This window comes from Vigna unguiculata, chromosome 4 (assembly GCF_037176805.1).
Source record: "Vigna unguiculata cultivar grain cowpea cultivar isolate G323 ecotype 2 chromosome 4, ASM3717680v1, whole genome shotgun sequence".
Lineage (NCBI taxonomy): Eukaryota > Viridiplantae > Streptophyta > Magnoliopsida > Fabales > Fabaceae > Vigna > Vigna unguiculata.
Genome location: NC_140795.1, coordinates 46833815 through 46857253, shown reverse-complemented (window position 1 = coordinate 46857253; position 23439 = coordinate 46833815). Strand labels below are relative to the sequence as shown.

The window sequence follows — 23439 nt, the reverse complement described above, 5'->3', positions numbered from 1 at the left end:
TACTTAGGGACAGTTATTGACAATTTTCTTTTGCTTTTATTTGAATTTTTAATCTATCTTTATTTATTAGAAAAACTTAATTGAATGGAAACAATATTTCAGTTTAATTATTTTACCTTTATCAGGAAAACATTAAATTTTTTATTAATGAGTTTATTTACATTTTGTTGTTGTTAAATTTATTTTATTTTTTAAAATTGAATTTTTCATATAAAAGTCAATTATTTAAATTTGTTTCTTTAAATGTTAGAGCATGTTATTAAGGTAAGAAAGTAGTTTACAAAAAAAAAATTTAAAACTAAAAATAAAAACGTTGTTTTCGTGAATCACAAAATGTTTAATTTATGGCTATTTCTTAATTATTTTTCTTTTCATTTTCACATTTTTTAAAGCTGATTTTATTATATTTAAATCAAACTAGTTATATTAAGAACACTTTCAATGAAATCCAACTAAAAAAATATGATTATAATAGAATATAAAATAATTAATTATACGCACAATTAAATAGTTTTATGGTTTTATATATGGGAGATACGCGAGGTATCATGTTTTATACATAAGTTTCATAGTTTAAATGTTTTGTACGTGGACTTTTATTATATTAATAAAAACAATTTTTCTTTTAAAATTATAAAATTTGAAATTTAAAGAAATACTTAATTATCAGTGTGTTTTATTTCTTTTTTTTTTGTTTTATTCGATCCTAAATTTAGCATAATTATGTAAAGTGTCATAAAAACATTTAATCAATTAAAATTTAAAATAAAAAACAAAATGTGGACAAAATTAAAGATTTGACTAAAATGATGATTTTTTTAAAATTAATATTAGGCATGTTTATTTTAAATTACAGAGAATAGAATAGAAAATTAAACAAATTATTAGAATAAAAATTATATTTAAGAAAAATAGAACAAAAGTGATTACAGATGTTTGACAAATGGTATTTGTTGTATGTCATCTAAATCTTATATCTTAAAAATATTCTTTTAATTTAATATGAAATATAAATTAAATTTGATTTATTTTATGGTCTTTAAAGTGTAAAACTCATATTATCATATATATATATACCTCAACTATAAAAGTCTTAGATGAAATGAATTTGTAAAATGCAAGTCCCATCAAAATTAGAATAATATCATAAGTATAAAACACTAATGTATGAATATCGATATTGATCTTACAAGCATTGAATACTAAATGATACAAAGTATTTAATAACTTTAAGTCATCTTAAATCTCTTTGAGCATAGTGTGTTTAAATAGATAGAGAATTATAGTAGTATTTTTCTCATCCAAGTTTTTTCTTCACTTCAACCACTATGAACACTTGAGAAAAAAATGTGCAGTAAGAAAAATTGTTTAGTTCTCAAGTTTGATGATATAATTGTTATTAATCATCATGCATTTGAAATATTATGCATTTAAAATATTATCCGTTTTTTAACATATAATGTATCATGATTTTATTTTTAAAAAATGTCTTAAAAAAAGAAAAAAAGAAATAACATTAAAAGTGTCTTAAACCTCAGATTCTAAATCAGATGAGATAGTTGTTTGTAATAGAATAATTGCAATCTCATATATTTTCCTTAAATCTTAAATTATAACTTTATCAATATAATATATTATTTCGAAAATTCACTAAAGTAATATCGAAGGATGCGACACTACTTATCTATTTTCAGAAACTCTTATATTCAAAATTAACATTATTTGACCGATTATTCTAAATTTAACTTGTATGAATTTTATATTCAATAATTATTATAATTTACATAAAAAAATAGGTATTTGAAACTCTAAATACAATTTAGCTTAAACTAACTCAATTATCACCGTCATTTTCAAATAATTATCACATACAAAAAATTCTACCTCAATCCAGCCAATAATACATTTCACTAATATAATTCAATACTACTTAATAAATGTAAATAAAGTAACTTTTCTTGCTTTGAGACAATGCATTTACTAGCAAAATCACTTTTATTTTATACACCTTTAAAAGTCCAAATTGTACTACTAAAACTTCTAAAGTTTACAAGGTCACCCTCTTTTCTTAATCAAACTTAAAAGGAAAAAGAAGAATAAAGGATTGAATCTCAGAAAAAAAAAAAAAAAAAAACAAGTGTTTATTTTGATATGAAAGTCTATGATGTGCCTATTGTTATCTTCTTATAGATAAAATTTCTTTAACATGTAACTCATATTTCTATAAAGAGAGAGAAAATAGAGTATATAAAAAGATGCTCTTTTTTGTCTTTATAATTTAAAATTTTAGTTTTATCTTTTAAAATATAATTATTTATTAAATTTTTAAAATTCGACTGTAATTTTAAAAGTTTTTTATAAAATTGTGTATCTTTACTTTTTCTTTTTTTTTCTTATTTTTTATACATTTTACTCTATTTTTAATAAATATATTAATTTAATAACATTACAATATCATCATCTATTAATATAATATCACACATATTTAAAAATACGTACACAGGCACGATAGTATCTGTATTTACGTTAGTATATATATATATATATATATATATGAAAAAAATTATATTTTTAAACAAAATTTAAAATATTACAGTTAGGTGTCAATTTAGATATAATATATGAGAAATTAATTAATTAATTAATTTAAAAAATAAAAATTAAAACTAATGTAAAGGAGTTATGAATAGCCCATACCAGAATCCACACGATTATTGGCGTTGGTTCGACGTCGTTTTTAAGAGGCGGGAAATCTCGCAGTGTTCCTCTTTTCGCATCTACAAAAGCTGGTCGTTGGTTTTCGCTTTTAACTTTTCTAATTATTATTATTATTATTATTATTATTATTTTAAGATTGAAAAGAAACACTGTTTTTTTTTTTTTTCTTTCAAATTTCAAATTTGTAGAAAAGTGAGAACATTGAGGGCTGAGTGGGGGACAAAGACCTGGGTGTGCCTCCAATCCATTACTTAAAATGATGGAAAATTATTGGTATTATATTATCATGACTTTAGATTTTATAAGATATAAAATAGTAATTTCTGAAAAAAAGTTATGTCTAATATTACTAAGCATTATATCAAACTAATAACATAGTAGCTTATTAGCAATATTAAGGTTCACAATGTTATATGCATGTTTATTTTCTTCCTAACTTTAAAATTCGTTGGAGAACACATATTAACACATTTTAGAAATTAATTAAAAATTTGACATCCAATAATTAAATTAAACAAGTGTATTAATTAATTTGAAAAATAACATCAATGCTTTCTTTTTCCACTGGGCTTATTGTGTCTCAAGAAAATTACTATGGGCACCCCCATAATGTTTTCATACACCCTCATTTTCACAAAATGTCGATTTTACCTTTTGTGATTTATATTTTTATGGATTCCTAAAAGTATATCTTCTGTACTTCATCTTAATTGGTCAACTGCCACTTTGGGTATGAAGTTTTGTTCTTACTTCCTGCACCCTCCTAAATTTCAACTATTTTATCCTCTTCAAAAGTCACTGGTTACTCGTTCCATTCCGAAACAAACTATTCAGAGTTTCTGAAATAAGGTTTTCAGAACAAAATTTTCTTAATACCTGAAATGCATTACAAACAAAAATTCAAAATAGAAATTTCAAAATAAACCTTTTCAGAACACATATAATACCTTTTGAAACGAATTTTTAAAAACACCTCATGTTAAATAGATTATTGAAAAAGTTTTCCGGAACACATGAAATACATTCCGGAAAGAACTTAAAATAACAAACTTCTTTTTCACGTTTTCTCTACTCTTCCTATAACAAATAGTGGTGTGGTGTAGTAGTAAAAGATAATTTATTTTTGAATTAAATATGTTTTTATCTCTTAATTTTCACTCAATTTTAGAATTAGTCCATTTCAAAACTTTGAACCAATTTAGTCTTTCATCTTTCGAAATACGTAGATTTAATCTTCTTAATCAAATTTTGTTAAGTTCATTTGACATTTCAAGCACGTTTCATAATAGTATTTGACTTAACATTAAAACAAAAATGTGTCAAACAATATAAACAATTCAAATACAATCCTGAAATGCGTACGAAACATCAAATAAACCTAACAAAATTTGATTAAAAGGACTAAATCTACATATTTTGAAAGATGAAGAACTAAATTGGTTCAAAGTTTCTAAATAGACTAATTTTAAAATTCATTAAAAGTTAAGAAACCAAAAACATATTTAGCCCTTTTTTTTTTTTATTAGTGTGGAAGTGCAATTACTAATTGTCAGGGTGCAAGAAGCAATGATCGAAGGTTAAATTCACAAAAGATATAGTCGAAGGTTAAGGTTTTGTCCAGCTTAATAGTAGCTAACTCATTTACTAAGCATTGGATTTTTTTACACCACTTTTGAATATTTGAGTTTGATACTGGTTTTCAAGTTCCTTTCAAACTTCACACTTCGAAGTTGTATTAGTTTATACAGTTCATAAACAAATGTTTCTATGTATACTTTTGTTCTGTCTAAACCGTTTATCTGATGCTTTATCATATGAGAGAGTTTATGATCGGCAGAACTCTTATCCAAAACCTAGACCAGATATTTGACACATTTGCATCATGTTCATGAATGCATTTGATAAAATACAAAGTTTAGATACCGTTTTTAGGGTGTTCTTGATGTTGTTCTCAAATAGTAATTAGAGTGTCCTCCCCAATAACTAGTATGACTTTTAGTGTATAGATGATGATACTGAGATCCTTATCCTAATTAGAACAGTACTAAAAAATTACCTATGAAACTATGCTTGATAATTCAAAATCCATACTAGTTTTCTTGAAATGGATTTCAAAATCCAACAAAACACATGTCAATGATTTTCAAGACATCATTTCACAACAAAATTGAAGGATGACTGTAATCTGCCAGAACTACTTTATTAGTTCAGAAACAGACGTTTGGTTTGAAGGTTGATGTGTAACCTGACACAGCTTATATGAGATTGGTAAAAATACTTTGATCCAATATAAGATAAAAAATAACATTCCTCAAGAAAAGGCAGTTATGTCTTAGGTAAACGAGTTGGAAGATCAGCTGGTACATCTGCACTTGCCTGTCATACAAACAAACAAATCAATTCAGTAATCTTCTAAGATGAAGTAACAAGAGAATTCTAACACAGTCTTATATATCAAGATAAGAAACATGCTAATTCTTGAACTATGTTTAATCATCTTATATTTTCTAGATAAGTATTTATTGCATTCTAATCTGGTAGGGAGAGGCTTTCTCGTCGTTATAGATTAATATTTATTGGGTGAAGAACTCAAAACCAAGGTTCAGTTTCAACACCAACAAATATTACAATTAAGAAAATAATTCTTCTTGGAACAAAATTAATATCCACCACACCTTAAGGTATCTTGTCAACATAGAAGTAGTACTGAAATTAAAGCCTTGAACTGGTTCTCCTTTTGTGCGAGATGCATTGAGTTGCTTTCTCACTTGAGTGGCTAAAGACTGAATGAACATTGTGAAATTCAGCAAAGTCAAATTAAAAAAGAAATGTGCATATTGACATGAAAATCCCGTCAGAAAGAAACAACTATAGCACAGAATATTTCATTGCAAGGGATAGAAGTAAGAACATAAAGGGTCACTTATCAACTACTAACCTTCCCAAGCTCCACTCCCCACTGGTCAAAAGAATTGATTCCCCAAATAAAACCTTCCACAGCAATTCTATGTTCATAGATTGCCAACAACTGGGAAAGCAGGTAGGTGATATTAGGGCTAAAAATTCAATTTTCATAGCTCTTTAAAGAAAAGCATTAGTATAAACTGCTCAAGTATGGAAAATCCACATCTGATTGGAACATCAGTATATTGAGAGGTGAGATCTAAGGGTAGGAAAAGGATATTTTCCGGTTGGACATGTTCAATGGAAAGAAGATACTGATAAATTCAAATTCCTGCAAACAGGAATGAATTATTTCCTCTCTAAATTTTCATCATAATAAGAGGAGGGACTTCAAACCTGTCCAATGTTGTAAGCATTCAATGATGGAAGCAGAAGGCTGAGAGAAGGTCGATTCCCGGAGAATGTCTGCAGCAGGAAGAATACATACACTGAGGGGACTGGTGATTCAGAAATGATAAGTCATGAAGCAGCATAGGAACAGAAGGGAAACTACCTTGTGTGACACAAGATGTGGAGGAACATTCTCCTTCTTCAACTGTTCAGATGTCTGTTAAAAGAAAGATTGATTTAGTTAACACTCAAAACAAGTAAAAAAAAAATGCATGTAAATACAGTGTATAACTGCTGAAAGATTCCAACATAGGAATCTTTGAGAAGAATGCTCATGACATAAAAAAAAATGTATGTAAATACAGTATATGGTTAGGCCTTATTCTTGGACAAAACAAGAATAATCTTGACGATACCAACATCAAGAATCTTGTTTATATTGTGCAGCGACCAGTTCAATCTAATTTCCAATATCCATTTATTCAAAAAAGCATGAATTAATCGCTTCATTGTTTTATGATTTATTATATTTTTCTGCATCAGATCTTGAGAAGAGAGAAGCTATTAGGCTACTTGACCCATAAATAAGAAAGAGAGCACAAATATACCTTCCTATATGGAAGTGCTCCCTTTGTTTAGTTAATAAATATGAATTAAATTAGAGAAACTACATGTGTACCTTCCCATAGGCAAGTGCATCTGGTTGTGCAAAAAAGTTTGACATTAGCTCATCATGGTTGCTCACCACCTCTCCTGCGCAGAAAGTGCATGAATTATAAATTACATGTCTCAAACCAAGATAACCAGAGTGTAAACGTTGCTTACCACTCAAGTAAACAGGTTGCTGACTTTTCACAACCCCAATAAAGTCACAAGGAATAACACGTCCCTGCAGACCAGGAGATGGATATAGATGTGTTATTTCACAACAAAGTCATTCATACTGAGATAAATGTAACATATGTTGAATTCATGAGCACATTCGATGGCACACATCAGAGAATGAATGTTATCAGACTACATGGTACTTGAAGCAAATAAAAGAAATAAGCTTACAGATTGAAATCAATTCCACTTTTTGGTATGATTGATCCCTCTCCCAAATACTAATGAATAGAAAACTTTGTAGAAATTCTTTAATGTTATCCAATAACATTTTTTGTCCTCTAGTTTATGCTGGAATGCCCTTGTATGGTATATATCCAAGCATGCCTAACTTCTGATTTGTTTTGAGGCCTAAGGGTAAACCATGACAGGAGAAAACTAACTTGTGAAAAATAAACCATGAATGCATATGCAAATGTGAATGATCTCCCGAGTAACCACCACTTGACTCAAAGGTCAGCATAGAGGAAGGGTAAAATAATCTTCCATTAAATTTGTATATGACCTTATGTCCTCATCAATCATAATATAGATTTTACCCAAGCATTAACATGCAAACTGCACAAATTAAATTAAAGTTCAAAATGTCATGACAACACAAATATCACTATCTGTATCTCACCTGGTGTATAAGTTGATAAAAACTGTGCTGCCCATTTGTTCCTGGTTCGCCAAAATCAATTTCACCAGCCTCAAATGGTAGTGGCACACCATCAATTGAAACACCCTTGCCATTACTTTCCATGCTAACCTAGTTTGAACATACACTAAACAATATGAACAATGAGGAAAAAAAATTAACAAATGCATGAGCATTCAATCACAAGACAATAACAAACATACCTGTTGAATGTGAGGGGCAAACTTCTCCAGGGCTTGAGAATATGGTAAGATAGCCTGGGTGTGAACCAAAGTTTCAGTTATTGAAAAGGATCGGTTAATAATAAAGAAACATGAGTTGTTCAATAGAACAAATGGTGAGGTACTCACTCGGGCAGGATATCCAAGAAATGAGACATTCCATACACTCAACAGTCCCAAAAGCACCTGGCCCATTGACACAATTGAACATGTCATCTTGCATTTGTAAAGAAACATCACTACTGCCATATAGATGTATAATCCCAAGAAAAGGAAGGATTGGTGTGGTTAATCATTACTCACTCTCCATCAATGATAACAGTTTATTGATTCAAAGGGAGATTACTTTTCAAACCATGAAATCCAATTCAAATTTTGGCAGCAACAAATTGTTCATCAAACAAGGTCAAGGAAGCACTGAGTAGAGAGAAAGAGCACTAAGTAGGGAGAGACAGGCAGAGAGTGAAAGTAGATATCAGGGAGACCATGAGGATTGCCCTCACATACTGTATTTCTACATTGGGTTTTCCCAAAATTAAGAAAAAGTAGTCACATTACCCTTCTTTCTCCTAATCGATGTTGGACTCTATTCTAAGACTATATTGCTATCACAACAAAACAAGACTAGTAACGTAAGCTTTTAGAACTATGATGGGTTGGTTTATGATAATTACTTTCCGGCCACCAGATTGAACCAAAATAAATGGCTTAAAATCTGTCTAACATGTGCAGGAGATCCATTAGGACAAAAAAACAAACATCGAAAGACACAAAGGCTGCTGTAGGGGTTCTTACAGGTAGATTTCTTTCAAATTGTTCTGAATGCATATGTTGATCAATGCTGGAAGCCCCCTTTAAAAACCTTCAAAAAAGAAATACGATGTCATATACAAACCAAGCATATGAACAAGAAAGGATACTCAATCTATCAAATAGGAACCAAAAACAGACAAATAAATAAATAAATAAAATGAATAGATGGATGAATCTTTACTGTCCTGGAACTAAGGCTAGAAGCCAAGAGAAAACCTTATTTTCTTTTCATTAATTTCCACAGAAAATATAGAAGCATTGGATTGGAGGCATTATAAATTAACTACTTAGGAGCTATTATTACAATTTGGGGGTTTTCAGCAAGATTTGATTGTATTTTAAAATTACTGTGAAAGTAAAGATACTGTCTGAATACAGATTCAGGGACATATATATCCTCATTTTTTTTCTTATTGTAGATCAAGAAATCAGGAAGAGTATATGCACAGGAACATTAATTTCCATCAATGAAGTTGAATTTCCTTCTTTTTCTATTTTTTAATTAAAAAATAGAAGTGATACAGGCAATGCAATGCTTGGTAGACTGCATCTATAATAAGTTATACTAAAAAAACAATGAAATAAGCTACGGTTAAAACCATTATTATCAATGAAAAGAAATTCGTGCTATAGAATCACAGAAATAATAAATCACATACTTCTCAATTACAGAGAAACCATATTGTAGGGATAATGGCAATACTCCAACAGCACTGCAGACTGTAAACAACACACCAAATAATAGTTAAAATCAAATTACTGGTCTTATTCAATAAAGGGCAGCCTATTGCATGGGCTCCCATCTAGTACGATCAAGGAAAAGTATGCGCAAAAAAAAGTTACCACTATATCGGCCACCAACCCAGTCCCAAAAGGCAAAAGCATTATTAGGATCAATACCAAACTTTTCCACAAGCTGCATCAGAAATGAAGACAACAGAAAAAGATAACTGCAGGCTCAGCCCTGAACAATTGATATATGTCTTCACACGAAAACCACACATAGGATTTTTAACATATCTTGATGAGCTAAGCAAAGAAAAAAAAAATGGCCATACTGTGAGATTGGTACTGACTGCCACCATATGTTTTGCAACTGCTGAGGCCCTGACGGTAAAATAGAATGATAAGCCAGTCTTCAGATTACATTTAACATTTCTATTTTACATGACTATGGATATGTTTTGAAGGAGACATTACCGGATGAGGGCATAATGCTTATAATACTAAAGTGTAAAAGGTAAAATCCCAGAAAAAGAATCAGATTAAGAATTATACAATTACTCTTGAAAAATAGTTTTAACACTACACTTACCCTAGGGCAGAAGAAATCCATTCCCTGAGTGTTCGGGCATTCAACATGGTTTCAGCAGTCGTAAAAGTCTTTGAAACAATCACCACTACAAAAAAAAAAAAGAAGTTACAACAGTGTAGAAAACAAAAATGGAATCCCAGTCACTTAAGTCAAATATCAAGTAAAAAGGAAAAGCCAAAACCATATTTACCTAGGGTTGTTTCAGGATTTAATCCCGTGATATTTCTAGCAACATCAATTGGATCAACATTTGCAAGACTGCACATAGAAGCATATATTGATTTCATGATAAGTTTAACATAGTGAAGAGTTTAATCTTGTCAACACTAAATGAGATAAAAAAGAATATAAAATGAAAACCAGGGGAGTGGAAGAGATCAAGAGTAACTTGCATACTAGAATTGGATGGCAACAAACCAGACTTCAAAAACCAAAGTGATATCAGATACTTACAAGCGTAGCTGACGCCCTCTTGCAGATTCAATTGCTTCAGGATCTGAAAGATGTGATAGAAACAATATTCAGCACTTCTACTTGCTTGAAGAAAATATACATGGTTCTTATGTTCATCTACATAAGTATTAAACAAAGTACAAATATAAGGAGAAGAAAGGCTAATTATGTGAATACCACCAAGAAACTAGAATGAGTCAATGACCTGTTTGAAGAGCTGTGTGCACAAATAATGGACCTAAGAAACTGCCACCAATACCAACGGCAACAACATCCTTCAATTGCTTTCCTGTAGCTCCAACCTACAAAAATATAATTTATACTCTTAACTCTACATGAACAATGTCTATATACCAAAAAAAGAACAAAAAAACTGGCCAATATATTACCCAAGATCCACTGCGGATCCGCTCCGAGAACTCCTTGATCTTGTCCAGAACGTTCCAAACATCTGGGACAACATTCTTTCCATCACTCTGTATAACAGAATCTCTTGGAGCACGAAGAGCTACATGAAGTACTGATCTATTCTCAGTGCTGTTTATCTGAAAGTCCAAGAACAATAAGAAGAAAGTGTGATAATTCAGAAAATGTAGCAATTATGTCAACATCACATACACATGCAAACTTTTTGCACTACAAAATTTCCCAGAGTAAAAGCGGGAATTTCAGAAACTATGTAATTAAAACATAGTTGAGAATTAACTCCTTTGTTACAGATGGAGAAAATTTTAAAATGCAAGTATGACATGAGCATATGTACAGCTCATTGGTTCAGAATACTGGAACTTACATGCTCCCCTTTGTACATCCGGTTTATCTTTTCCTTGAGGGATGCAACCTGCGTCACATCCAGAGATATAATAATCAGATGATTGCATTGCATTTCAGTTAATGGATCTTTTATTTTTCTAAAAGAAGGACATGACTGAGGGCCACAACAAGATAAAACATGTTGTCCAAATATCTAGAAGGAGTGAACTAACCTCTGCCAATTTGAAGAGTTTTTCCCTTGTTTCAACAGTGGCTAACTGCCTCGAGTAGTCCAATAGAATTCCATCAAATTCACTTCAAAGAATGCAAAAGTCAGAAGGTTATACATCAAGACATTGCAAGCACATTGTAGTGACCCAACTTTTTTAGCATAAAATATATTCAATTCCTAAATGGTAATCTCCTAATTTTATTGATACCCTTATAAAAAGAATATAACAGGTCATAAGTTTATAGAGTTTCATAAATTAAGTGTCATACACCACCATTGACCGGGATCTCTCCTCATTGCTCAATAAATCACGTAAGTGAGTCTTCTTAACATCCACAGCATGGGCCTGCACAAAGAGATGCAATTAGTAGAATGTTTCAGTACCTCCGAATTAGAGGTATCTAGGAAGTGATTATCCATCACCTGTAACTCCTTCCATGGCTGAGTGTCAGAGATGAGAGTGGACGAAGCCATTTGGAATTATAATTGATAGATTTTTCCTGCAGATGAAGAAAAACCTACAGGTGAAAGAAAAAAACAGAAAACAACAACAAAAAATACGTTGAAGCCTCTACTTTGAAGAAATTTAGAGCAAGTGTTAGCCACATATTTTAATAGGTCATAATCATGTAATTTACACACTGTGAACCTAGTCTCTAAAATTTATGTCATATGTATAGACTATATGTATAGATTATATGCCCTATAGGTACATGGTCAATACTAATAATAAAAAAGTATGAATACCCTTCCATATGTTGAAGAACTGGAATGCCTAAGACAGACCGCGTAAAACAAAATCAAATCCAATGTAAAAAAGATGTAGTTTTAAGCTAGAAGGCATGTACATCGTATATGAAATGAAACCAACTTTATCTAAGATGCTTATTGCAAGAATGATAATCCTATTGCCTTCCATTTCTAGAGGGATAGCTAATTTCTAAGATATAATCCCTAAAAAATTAAGAATAAAAAAAAAAAAAACTTTAAACTTATAGGATAGTAACTGTACCAGAGATTTGTATTCCAATAACCCTATTTGATTCTATATGCTATAAATATTGATTCATAAGAAATAAATAATTTTCAAATAGAAAACCATTGTTGTTCTCCACGAAATAGAGAATGATTATTTTATTCGTTAAATAATAGCCTCCTGCTATGAGGTCAGGCTGCGGCATTTCTTTAACTTCAATCATGAAGAAAAAAAAAATAACACGACAAAGTGGCCAAAGATAATTCAAAGACTAAGCAAACTTAACACTGAACCAAGTTTCTGTAGGCCAACAACTCAAATAGCTACATGACAAAGTATTAGGTATTCAATTCATTTTAGCTACTAACTCAGTAAATCAACTGCTATTGAAAACGAAAGGAAAAGCGAAATCAATAACCCGATTTGGAATCAGGTTCATTCAGGCATGAACCATATATATAGACTCAACTGAAGTTTTATAACAAAAACCAACTCAAATGAATCAAAATATGCATTGATAAGAATTGAAATACCAGATGAGTAACTAAGAAAAAACAAGATCATACACAACAAATGCAAACCCCCAAAATCCAAATAAAACCATCAAACTCACAGAAACCATAAAAGCATAAAACTTAAAAACAGCACTAAAGGACATGCAGATTCCCATCTGTTTCAAAGAAGTTCAACGTTGAAAACAATAAACAGAGCATCCAGACACCAGGCATTGTTGGCTAAAAGCGTGAAAACAGAGAAATGGGATTCGTTTCAAACCTGAAAAAGGAATGAACTTTGGGAAGAAATGGAAATGGGGTGTTACGAAATAGGATTTGGAAGGCAAAAAGATGGTGGCGATCAGAAAAAGCAAAGGTGGGTGGGGATTTGAAAGTTGGTTCTGATTTGAAGCAATGTTATTGTATTGTATGAGAAAGAAAGAAACAGAGAAAAGGTGGCAGATTCAGGTTCTGTGGATGGAAATAGATAATTTGTAAGCTCACGGGAATGGACCTTAAAACTCGTTATGGCACACAGATACAACCATAGGAGTGGTATCAACTATAAACAAACAAATTTTTTTTTTTTCTTTTCTTGTTTAGTTTCAGAAACTAATATGACAGTGAAACATAACTTGAAGTTGACCAATTGTTTTTAATACGATATTTTTTATTTAACTCATCTTATTCAAAATATAATTGGATTTGATAAAATGAAGATAAAGTGTTCTCGAGTAATCTAATCATTTTTCAAGAGTAATTTAATTTTAAGTTTAATTTTTATATGTTTTGTAACATTTAAATTAAATATTTATTAATTTTAATATTATTAACTGAATTTTTATTAAAAAAAGATTTATATACACTGTGTATTCAAAATTGTTATAATTTTTAGGTTTTGGTTTCTTTTTAAAGTTGGAAACTTTCAATTCAGTTTATAATAAATTTTTGTTGTCCATCGATTCCTTCAAAATTTAAAAAAGTTTCAGTTGAGTGACTACACTTAAAATGTTGGTGTTAATTTTATGACGTGATATTATATTTATTTTGCACTTTCACTTACTTCCAACATCACCGCATAGTATTTTGTTATGAAGATATATTTCTCAAATATTTAATATATTTAATAAAAATTATTTTTAAATTTAATTAAAACTATAAAATTAAAAATTAAATCAAAATTACAAAAATATAAAATATGTAATTATAAAATTATGAAATAAAAAATTATAAAATTAAGAAACTAAGAAATTTAAAATTACACACGTTAACAAATTACAAAATTATAAAAATATATAATTTCATAATTACGAAATTATAAAATATATAATTATATAATTATATAATTATAAAGCTATAAAATTAAAAAAAAATATAAAATTACGAAATTGAAAATTATAAAAATACAAAATTATCAAATTTTAATTTTTGTAATTTTATAATTCTTAATTTAAAATTTATATATTTAATATTTTTATAACTTATATTTTTTACTTTAAAATTTATAATTATAATTAAAGTTAAAAATAATTTTTGTTAAATACAATCGATATTTGAAAAAGATTTCGTCATCAAGTCTTTTGTAATAAAATATTATGCGAGGGTGATAATGCAAAACAACTATCAGATCATAGAATTGACCATTGACAAAACCATTTACTTGCAGTACTCAATTGAAAAATTTTAAAATATCAAACATTCAATCGACTACAAAAATTTATTAAAGACTGGATTAAAAATTCTCAAATTTATCATAGACTCAAAACATAATTGAGTTTATTTTTTTAATTAGTTTTTTGTATAATTACTCATTTGGTACCCCAACTTTTTTGGAATTGTTCAATTTGGTACCCAATTTTTTTAAACGGTTTTATTTTAGTTACTTCTCTTAAACACTACTTAACATCATTTGACTTCTATTGAGATGGCACTGTGCAGCACATACAAGTGTAAAAAATTTAAAAATTTCAATTGTAAAACAATTGTAAAAAATTACAAAGGTAAAAAATGTAAAAAATAAAATAATTTAAGTATTCAGGTGAAATGATTTTATGTATATATTAAAAAAAAGTTATTGTAACATGTATATATAAGTTATAATTAAGCTTATTTACTAATTTGGTCTCAAATTGGACAGGACAAAATTTGATCGTTTTAAATACTCAGTTCACCTGTACGGACACGCTGTTAACTCCAACTTAACTGGAGATGACCAAATTGAATCCTTTTAAATTATTGAGGTACTAAATTGAACAAACCAAAAGTATGAGGATCAAATTTTTAAATTATTGAGGTACTAAATTGAACAAACCAAAAGTATGAGATCAAATTGAACTTAACCAAAAAAATTGGGATACTAAATCAGTAATTATACATTCTTTTTAATATCTTTCAGATAAATTTTAATTATTATTTACTTTTATTTCCTATGTTATTTTTTTCTAAAGTAGACTCAGGTTTTTCAAAGTCAATTAATGAGTATGAACTTAGAGTTTCCAATGTATAGATGAGTATGAAATCAAGAAAGTTTCGAAAGAAAGTTTAAGTGAGTTTTAAACGTTAGAGTTTTGAGGGGAGGAATAGTTCATACCTAAGGACCACATATGCAATGGCTTCCACAAGAGCATATTCGGGACATTTTAAAAGCCTTTCATTTTCTATTTTCTATTTTCAGTAGTAGTGTACTATGCCTTTTAATTACACAAATAGTATTATTATTATTTTGTTCTCGATTACAATTTAATTCTTTGAGAACCGATTCCTCTGAATTTCGGATTGTTTTTGTTTTTTCTTTTTTTCATTAATATAATAAATGAATAAATAAATATAATAATTATTTTAAAAAAATTAAATATATTTATTACAATGTGATAGATATATTAAATATTACAATTAAAATATAAATCATTTTAATAATTATTTAAAAAAGTAGTTGAAATTTACTTATTTGTTCATAATAAATATGAATGTTGTTTCGGTGCTTTTTAAAATAAAGAGTTCTTGTATCTTCCACGTGGAACTAATCAGAACATATCATATATGCCACGATCTCATGCTATCTTTTACCATTATTTTATTTATTTATTTACCTTTATAAAGGCTTAAATGTAATTTATTATAGGAAAATGATAATTTGGTGAAAAAAAATGGCAATATTTGACAAAGTCTATGTGGCAGTTCATTTATTTATTTTTTAATTTGCAGTTGACAAGGAAGAAGAGAAAACACGCGATTTAAAAATTTTAATTTCGAATGTCAAACTCTTTTGTGCTCGTTCTGCTCCGTTCTTTCTCACTCTTTCGTCTACACTGCTCCACCGCAAAGGTTTTCTTGTCTCTCTAGCATGGCTTCGATATTTAGGGTTTCTTTCATCACTATATGGTTGTGCCTTCGTCTCTTCCATTGTTTGTTCCTTCATTGACGAGTGTGTGGTGTACTTTGTTCCTCTGATCACTTTCACTTTTACAGCAAGTTCAAAGACATTTTAATGAAAGTGATCATAGGAACGAAGTGAGTTAGTTAGAGTGTAAGTGAAGAATGAAGGGTCAGCTATTATGTGAGTGAATATTCCGTGAGGGTTTAGTAGGGGTGACAATGTTGGCTTGGCTCGACAGATCGGTTTATAAGTCTGCCAAAATAACATGGGACGGACTAAGATATTGAGTTTGCTGGTTTGTAAAAGTCCGACACACATAGTCTGCAACTTGTGCGGGTTGGCTAGTTGACTCGCATAAAAAAACTTGTATTTGTGTGTGTCAGTCACTTTTCTTCTGAACTTCTGTATGAATGTTCCAAATGATTGTATGACTAAAAAATATAAGTATTATGTATTTTTGAATGTGCTAAAATTTGAAGAATACATTGTTCATGTTAAAGTATAAATATGAATATGATTAAAATATTGAATTATCAATTTATCAACATACAATTTGTGAAAAATCTAGCTCCCCTCACTTTAGGAGACAACCCAACAAACTCGAAAAGTCCTAAACTGTCTTCTAATTCGTGAAAGCTCTACCACAACCTAGGGACAACAAATAACAATTGGACCAAACCAAAGGAATCACTGGTTAGTAAGGAAGGAAAACAAAGACTCTGGGAGCACCCGCAACCCAAGAAAGATTTCATGCATTGTCCAAAACATAGTGGGTGTCGAAAAGACTGGATTTTCGAATTATCCGAATGGAGATTTTGTTCGATTGGACTGGAAAGTGAATTTTAAAACAATCGAGAAAACGTCATTTTTTCAGAAAATGATGGGATTTGGACAAGTTCACAAGTGAATATGAAGGTTTTTGAAGAGGAATATGTTTGAAAGAAAGGAGGATTTTCAAGTTTTTAAGCTCACATAGTGTTTTGGTTCTTTTAAATAAAATATTGTCATGTTTTAGAAAGGTTTTACAAATAGGAAAAAAAAGAACAGAAAATAAAAGTGATGTTTAAATTCTTTTTAAATAATATGTAAAATGTTGTAAATATATTAAGTATATAAAATGTAAAAGATGTAGACGATATTTAAATTTTTTGAAAATAATTAAAAGAATTGTACATATAACATTTTAAATTTATATTATAATGATTCAAGTATAATAATATCTAAAATTTTATGATAAATTACTTTTTATAAATAATGTATTAAAGTTATAATTATAACTGCGTAATATAATATAATATAATATATATAATTAATAAATAAATTTTAAAAAATATAAAATGAAACAAGTTTATTAAAAATAATAAGGTAAAGATTGTAAAAGCAAAATACCATCAGAATATATATTAAGTACGTGTACGTATAATATTTAAACGTGTATATATATATATATATATATATATATATATATATATATATATATATATATATATATATAAAAGAAGTACATTTTTAAGAGTACAAAATTACTCACACATGCATATTTCTATATTTCTGTAGCACGAGATTAACTTTTGTAATGTCATTCAAAAATTTAAATAAGTCAATTCCACGTATCAATGTATAAGAGGTTCACAATGTAAACCCAAATAGAGTTGTGATGAGAGTTGTAAATAAAATGAGAGCTAACATAAAAGTGAAAGAAAAAAAGAAGAAAAGCTAAAAAGGATAATCATATCTAATGTCCTCCATGCTCATTCTTTCCGTTTTGACTACATGGATTCCCATTCCTTTGATGAGTGAGGTGTCACACATACCTTGATACGTAACCTCCACATGCTTCCACTCTTCTTCTAAAGGCATTTCCATCAGATCATCTTGGAAAGGTGTCACTCGTAGATCAAAGAGGTACACATGATCCAATTCCACAATCCCCTCTTCTCTCTTCAAATAACTATAAATATAAAAGCCTCGATATTGGCCATTGATCAACACCCTGGGGCTAACTGTTTCTGCATATTCAGGCTGCTGTAAAGCCAAAATAAAAAGACAAACAACTTTGGCGGGAAATTTATTACGAAACCAGAAAGAAATTGAAGGTCCCCGACCTTGTTTATCGAACCATCTTGGGATACTTCCTCCTGGAAAGATAAAATCAGTCTCTCTAGCCTCGTGAAGTTGCTGCTAGTCACAATTCATCAACAATTCAGTAAATCAACAATATATTATCAAATCAAATTCATTAAAAACAAGACAAAAACCTGATTTAAGAACATGCTTGAACTCGAGGAAGTCAATGATCTACATTCTATCGCCCTGAACGTTCTCAACTTCGGTGGAATCCCTCTAATTTCCTGTAGATACTTGCAATAACTCACATCAAGATCATCCAGGTGCTGAAATTCTTCGATGCACTCAGGAAGGAATGTGATATCAGTGTACGATAGGTTTAAAGACGTAATTGTGGTCAACTGCGTGAAACCTGCTGAAAAAATATCATCATTCATGTTGCAAGACGCAACCCCAAATGAACGTAGATTTAAAAATACCGTTGAGCCCACTTCTGTTAGGAATCCAAGTGTGAGTCTAAGTCCCACATTGACCAGAAATGAGAAAGTAGAGCACTATATAAGAATAAAGACCCATAAACCCATTGCCTTAAGGTTTTGGGTTGAGAGTGGTGTCAGTATCTTATGTGGTTAGGCTCAGATCTCATTGGTGTTGTTCTCCCCAGTGAAACCCCCCTCTGTAAAACCTGACAAGTGGTATCAGAGCCGATGGTTAAAACCGGCTTAGACGAGTGCAGGTCCCTGTATCGAAAGTCTAGAAATGAGAAAGTAGAGCACTATATAAGAATAAAGACCCATAAACCCATTGCCTTAAGGTTTTGGGTTGAAAGTGGTGTCAGTGTCTTATGGGTTGGGCTCAGGTCTCATTGGTGTTGTTCTTCCCGGTGAAACCCCTCTGTAAAACCTGACAACTTCTTCACCATCTTTTGAATTTATCCATTTCCACTCCTTGCATTCAAAAACTCTAAAATCAGTAAATGCGGGCGTCAAGACACTGCTATTTAACTGAAGGAAATCACAGTGAACGTATAATTCATGGAGTCCAGTAAGATTTTGAAATGAAACTGGCAACTCTTTTATGGGAAGTCCATCCAAACTAAGTTTCTTTATTTTTCCCGTCTTTCCTAATATTTCTGGAAAATTCTCAAGACTACAACAGTATGAAAGTTCAAGAATTTCAAGAGAGGGCAAGTTGAGAGGTGGAAATCTCTTTAGCTCCACGCAGTCTTCCGCAATCAATATTTTAAGTTTAGTCAGGAAACCAACTGAGTCGTCTACTGAAATTAAACTCGCACATTCTTTAAAAGAAAGCTTTTCCAAATTTGGGAGATGAGATACGTCAGGTATCTGTTCTAAAAGATCGCAGTAGTCAAAATTCAGTTCGGTCAGATTCTCGAACTTCTGCAAAGAAAATAATGAGAAAAAGAAATAAGAACATAATGAATAAATTAGAACTGTATTTACAAATTTGGCTCTTTTACACAAATGAGGTAATTCCTTTTTTAAATACGAAAATAGACAACTTTTAAACAAATTACCAATATGAAAAAATCGTATCAAACTCGTACAACTTCAATAAGAAGTCGTATCACTACGAATTCAGGAAATTAGACAAACTTACAAGTCATAAAAAAAACATTTTGTTCGTATCACTACAAAGACTTCAGAATAATATAAGAAGTCGTATGAGACAATAGGCATTTCAGAACAATTAAAAAAACATTAAAGTTGTAGGAGGCAATAGAGACTTTAGTTCGTATTCAAGTAATACGACTTCTTAGGAGTGAAGTTGTCCGAGTCAACTTCCCATATCTGTACTTTTTTTAAAAGTTGCCTATTAACAAAGGGAATTACCCCATTTGTCTCAAAAAGCCTAAAAATTTACAAGATGAGGAATATATTCCATAAACTTGCCTTTGATGAGCCAGGGAATTCAAATGACGTAAAATCACCGTCAGGTAACTTGCATATCAGAAGTTTGTTTGGATCAAAATTTGATGGAAAACAATTCGAAGGGTATCCATGCCATTCCAGCACTCTCAAACTTTCTGGTAAACAATTGGGACCTCCAGAAATTTTGCAATTTCTAATAATAAGTGCTTTAAGGTTTTTCATATTTCCAAAGGCGTTTCCATTCCAATCCAGTGTTTCTACTTCCTTATATATTGAGATATCAAGACATAGAATCTCAATCATGCTAGTTTCCTGTTAATGCAAAGAAGCACACATATCAAGTAGTTTTGTGTAACAAATCCAGAGAAATTGCAAATCATCTAGACAAAAATAACTAGGACAGAGATATATGATTAAAAAGAAACATATATCAATTTGGGAAACAAAAGCAATCATCCATGAGTCTCACTTACTGTGTTCTCCTTTAAATCTTGAATTATAACTTTAGGTAACGATATTCTCCTGCGCTTCCCTGACCCTTCAGGTGATTCTTGTCGGTCAATTTGTCTACCCATTTCCTCAATCAGGTCGTGTATTTCAACTGTACTCCACCGACCAATCTTTATGAGAGATTTGTCAACCAACACACTAATATGATATTTCATGCAGTCATCATAAATAGCTCCAAGAATATCTTCTACCTCTCCTAATGTATATCCTTTGAAGCAACAAGCTATGTCAAGAAAAACACTCTTCTCTTCTCTCTCCAGACCCTCAAAGCTTACTTTAAGTATCTCTATGATTTGATTGTTAGGAATTCTTTTATATTGATTGATAGCAGATTTCCATTTTTCTACACTTTTTTTAGCCAAGTTGGAACCTATTACTTCCAAAGCCAATGGAAGGCCAGAAGCATAAGTTACTGCATGATTCAAGACCTCCACGTAACTTGCATCAACCTGTTCCGTTTGGAAAGCTTTCCATGTAAGCAACCGAGAAGCATCATCTTTGTTCAATGTCATGACCTCATATGTTTCTTTGACATGATGAGATGCAAGCGGTTGTGTATCTCGAGTTGTGATGACGACTCTGCTGCCGGGACCAAACCAATCAGGGCTTCCAGCAAGTGCCTGCAACTGCTCGCACTTGTCAACGTCATCAAGAATCAAGAGAACCTTCTTTCGCTGCAACCTTCGTTGTATCATTGAAATTCCTTCGTGCTTACTTGCTAACTTGATGTCCTTCTCTCCAAGTATTTTTGAAAGAAGAATGCTTTGGAGGTGTTCCGGCCCATCCTTGTTTGATTTCTCTCGCACGTTTCCAAGAAAACAAGAACCATCAAAACAGCCTGCAATCAAATTATAAAGTGCTAAAGCTAGTGTTGTTTTTCCTACACCGCCCATTCCATGGATCCCTATCATGTGGAATCCATCACCACATTCAACATTTAGAAGCTTCCTTAATCGAAGCACTTGTGGCCCTAATCCAACAGTGTAATCCGCATGTAAACGAGCAGGATTAATCTTGTGGCAGACCTGGTCCACAACACTCCCAATAAACTTGTATTCGTACCCATCACTATTTCAAACAAAAAGGTTTAGTGAAACTAAAATTGTTATGAAATCAGAAAAAGTTAAATAATAAAAGAAGTAAAACTAAATCCAAGAAAAATTATGAAGTAAAAAGATGGGTAAGGTGGTGTACCCTTCTTCGAGCCATCTTCCATTTTTGCAACTTCTCCTTCTTATCTTTGAACCTTCTCTGATGCTTAGTCAATGCTTCTCCATAACTACCTTTCTGGTGTCTCAGATCTGAAGGGTGCACCTTATAAAATACCGGTATAATAAGTAGCCCTTTATTCTTGCAGTCAAGGATGGCTGCAAGTTCATCCAAGCAGAAGGAGGAAGAAGCGTAGTTGTGAGAGAGCACAACGATGGCAATCCTAGACTCTTCAATTGCTTTCAGAAGTGCTGGTGTGATTTCATCTCCACGCTGAAGGTGCTCATCATCGATGAAAGTGTGAATTCCCCTGTCACGGAGAGCTTTGTAGAGATTGCCGGTGAAACCATAACGCGTGTCTTCCCCTCTAAAACTGAGGAACACATCGTACCTGAATGCAGGGGAACTTGGAATCGCCATTGGAACAAAATTTAGAGTGATAGTGGTGATCGTGTTGGAACAGTAAGTGGAATCAAACTTTGTATAAATATGAAATTAGAAGAGTAAAGCGTAAAGTAGACTCAAGTAGCGAAGAGTAATTAGCGTGAGTGGTGTTGAATGTTAAACGCGTTAAACTTTTGGAAAATATCTCTGTTGCTGTCTTTCTAGTGTGTTTCGGTTTTGGTCAATGCAAACACTAGTCAACAATAATGCTGAACTTATGTTCATCTTATAAAGATAATTAATATACTATAAACTCACATAATTAACTAAGTTGGTTACTTTACTTCATTTTCACTCTGTTAATTCTATCTATCCAAATCGTTCAGTTTAAATTGATTTGTGTTGATTAATTTGAATTTCTTTAATCCACATTTGTTCATAATGGTTTTAAAATATTTTTTTCGCACTATCTCTTACTTATATATAGAATAACTGTTTCTTTGTCACATTTATTATTTACTATTGGTTTTTTAGTTTTGTTCTCAATCTTAATTTTTCTTTTCTTTTTACTTACGTACTATTAAAATATTACTCATTTATTATGACACTGTTTATAATTACTTTTCTATCAATTTAAAACTCAATCTACCGAATAATATTTTAGAAAATAAAAAATAGTTTATCTCGAATATAAATATGGGTATATAATACTAAGCAATTTCGACTACGGCAAGTACACGTTAAACAGAGTTGTTTCTGTAATCAATTTCCATCTTTGTGGGTGAGAAAACAGAGTTGTTGAATAAAAATGTTGAATTCGACTACGGCAAGTACACGTTAAAGAAATAGCAGGACCACTGAAGCTTGAGTCCATGTTCTGATGTTCATGCTAACATATAATCATTTTTCAAACTTTGACAAATTAAAGTAAGATTTAATAAAAGCCTCTTGTCATTGCTTGTAAACTTTGTGTGGAACTTTTTCCACTCTTTTTTATGAAATACTAGAATGTGATTCAAATGGCATATGAATTACAAGTTATTATTTGAATTTGTTTTAGTGAGTCTTCTACAAATAACTCTTGAGTCTCATTATTTGTAATTTTGTTCGGTGAATAACAAGATTTCATTTCTCTCTTTCACTTTTCTCTTCTCTCTCGTTTGCTCTCTTATTGTTCTAACACTTTTTATGCTTTATACAAATTAAA

General features: G+C 30.7%; 2 protein-coding genes across 4 annotated transcripts; both read right to left on the bottom strand.

Annotated features, from left to right (window-relative positions):
• Positions 1-4788: 4788 nt before the first annotated feature.
• Positions 4789-13337, bottom strand: LOC114182764 (glucose-6-phosphate isomerase, cytosolic-like). Of its 3 annotated transcripts, none has more exons than XM_028069694.2 (24): positions 13075-13337; positions 11748-11842; positions 11594-11670; positions 11326-11407; positions 11133-11180; positions 10729-10884; positions 10545-10641; positions 10340-10382; positions 10077-10144; positions 9887-9971; positions 9630-9678; positions 9415-9487; positions 9231-9291; positions 8554-8620; positions 7888-7944; positions 7741-7794; positions 7520-7648; positions 6838-6901; positions 6692-6765; positions 6176-6229; positions 6019-6087; positions 5657-5746; positions 5394-5501; positions 4789-5094 (listed from the first exon to the last, which is right to left on the bottom strand). In XM_028069694.2, the coding sequence occupies exons 2-24, from the start codon at positions 11796-11798 to the stop codon at positions 5044-5046; spliced, it is 1707 nt and encodes a 568-aa protein (XP_027925495.1). In that variant the 5' UTR covers positions 11799-11842; positions 13075-13337; the 3' UTR covers positions 4789-5043. The 3 variants fall into 3 exon arrangements, with proteins under 3 accessions (XP_027925495.1, XP_027925494.1, XP_027925497.1); XM_028069693.2 differs by having other exon boundaries at positions 11748-11824; XM_028069696.2 differs by lacking the exon at positions 13075-13337 and adding an exon at positions 12337-13043 and having other exon boundaries at positions 11748-11824.
• Positions 13338-17734: 4397 nt separating this feature from the next.
• Positions 17735-22409, bottom strand: LOC114182236 (disease resistance protein Roq1-like). Its single transcript, XM_085672503.1, has 6 exons — positions 21805-22409; positions 20603-21713; positions 20151-20441; positions 19150-19637; positions 18429-18732; positions 17735-18348 (listed from the first exon to the last, which is right to left on the bottom strand). The coding sequence occupies exons 1-6, from the start codon at positions 22266-22268 to the stop codon at positions 17887-17889; spliced, it is 3120 nt and encodes a 1039-aa protein (XP_085528629.1). The 5' UTR covers positions 22269-22409; the 3' UTR covers positions 17735-17886.
• Positions 22410-23439: the final 1030 nt, after the last annotated feature.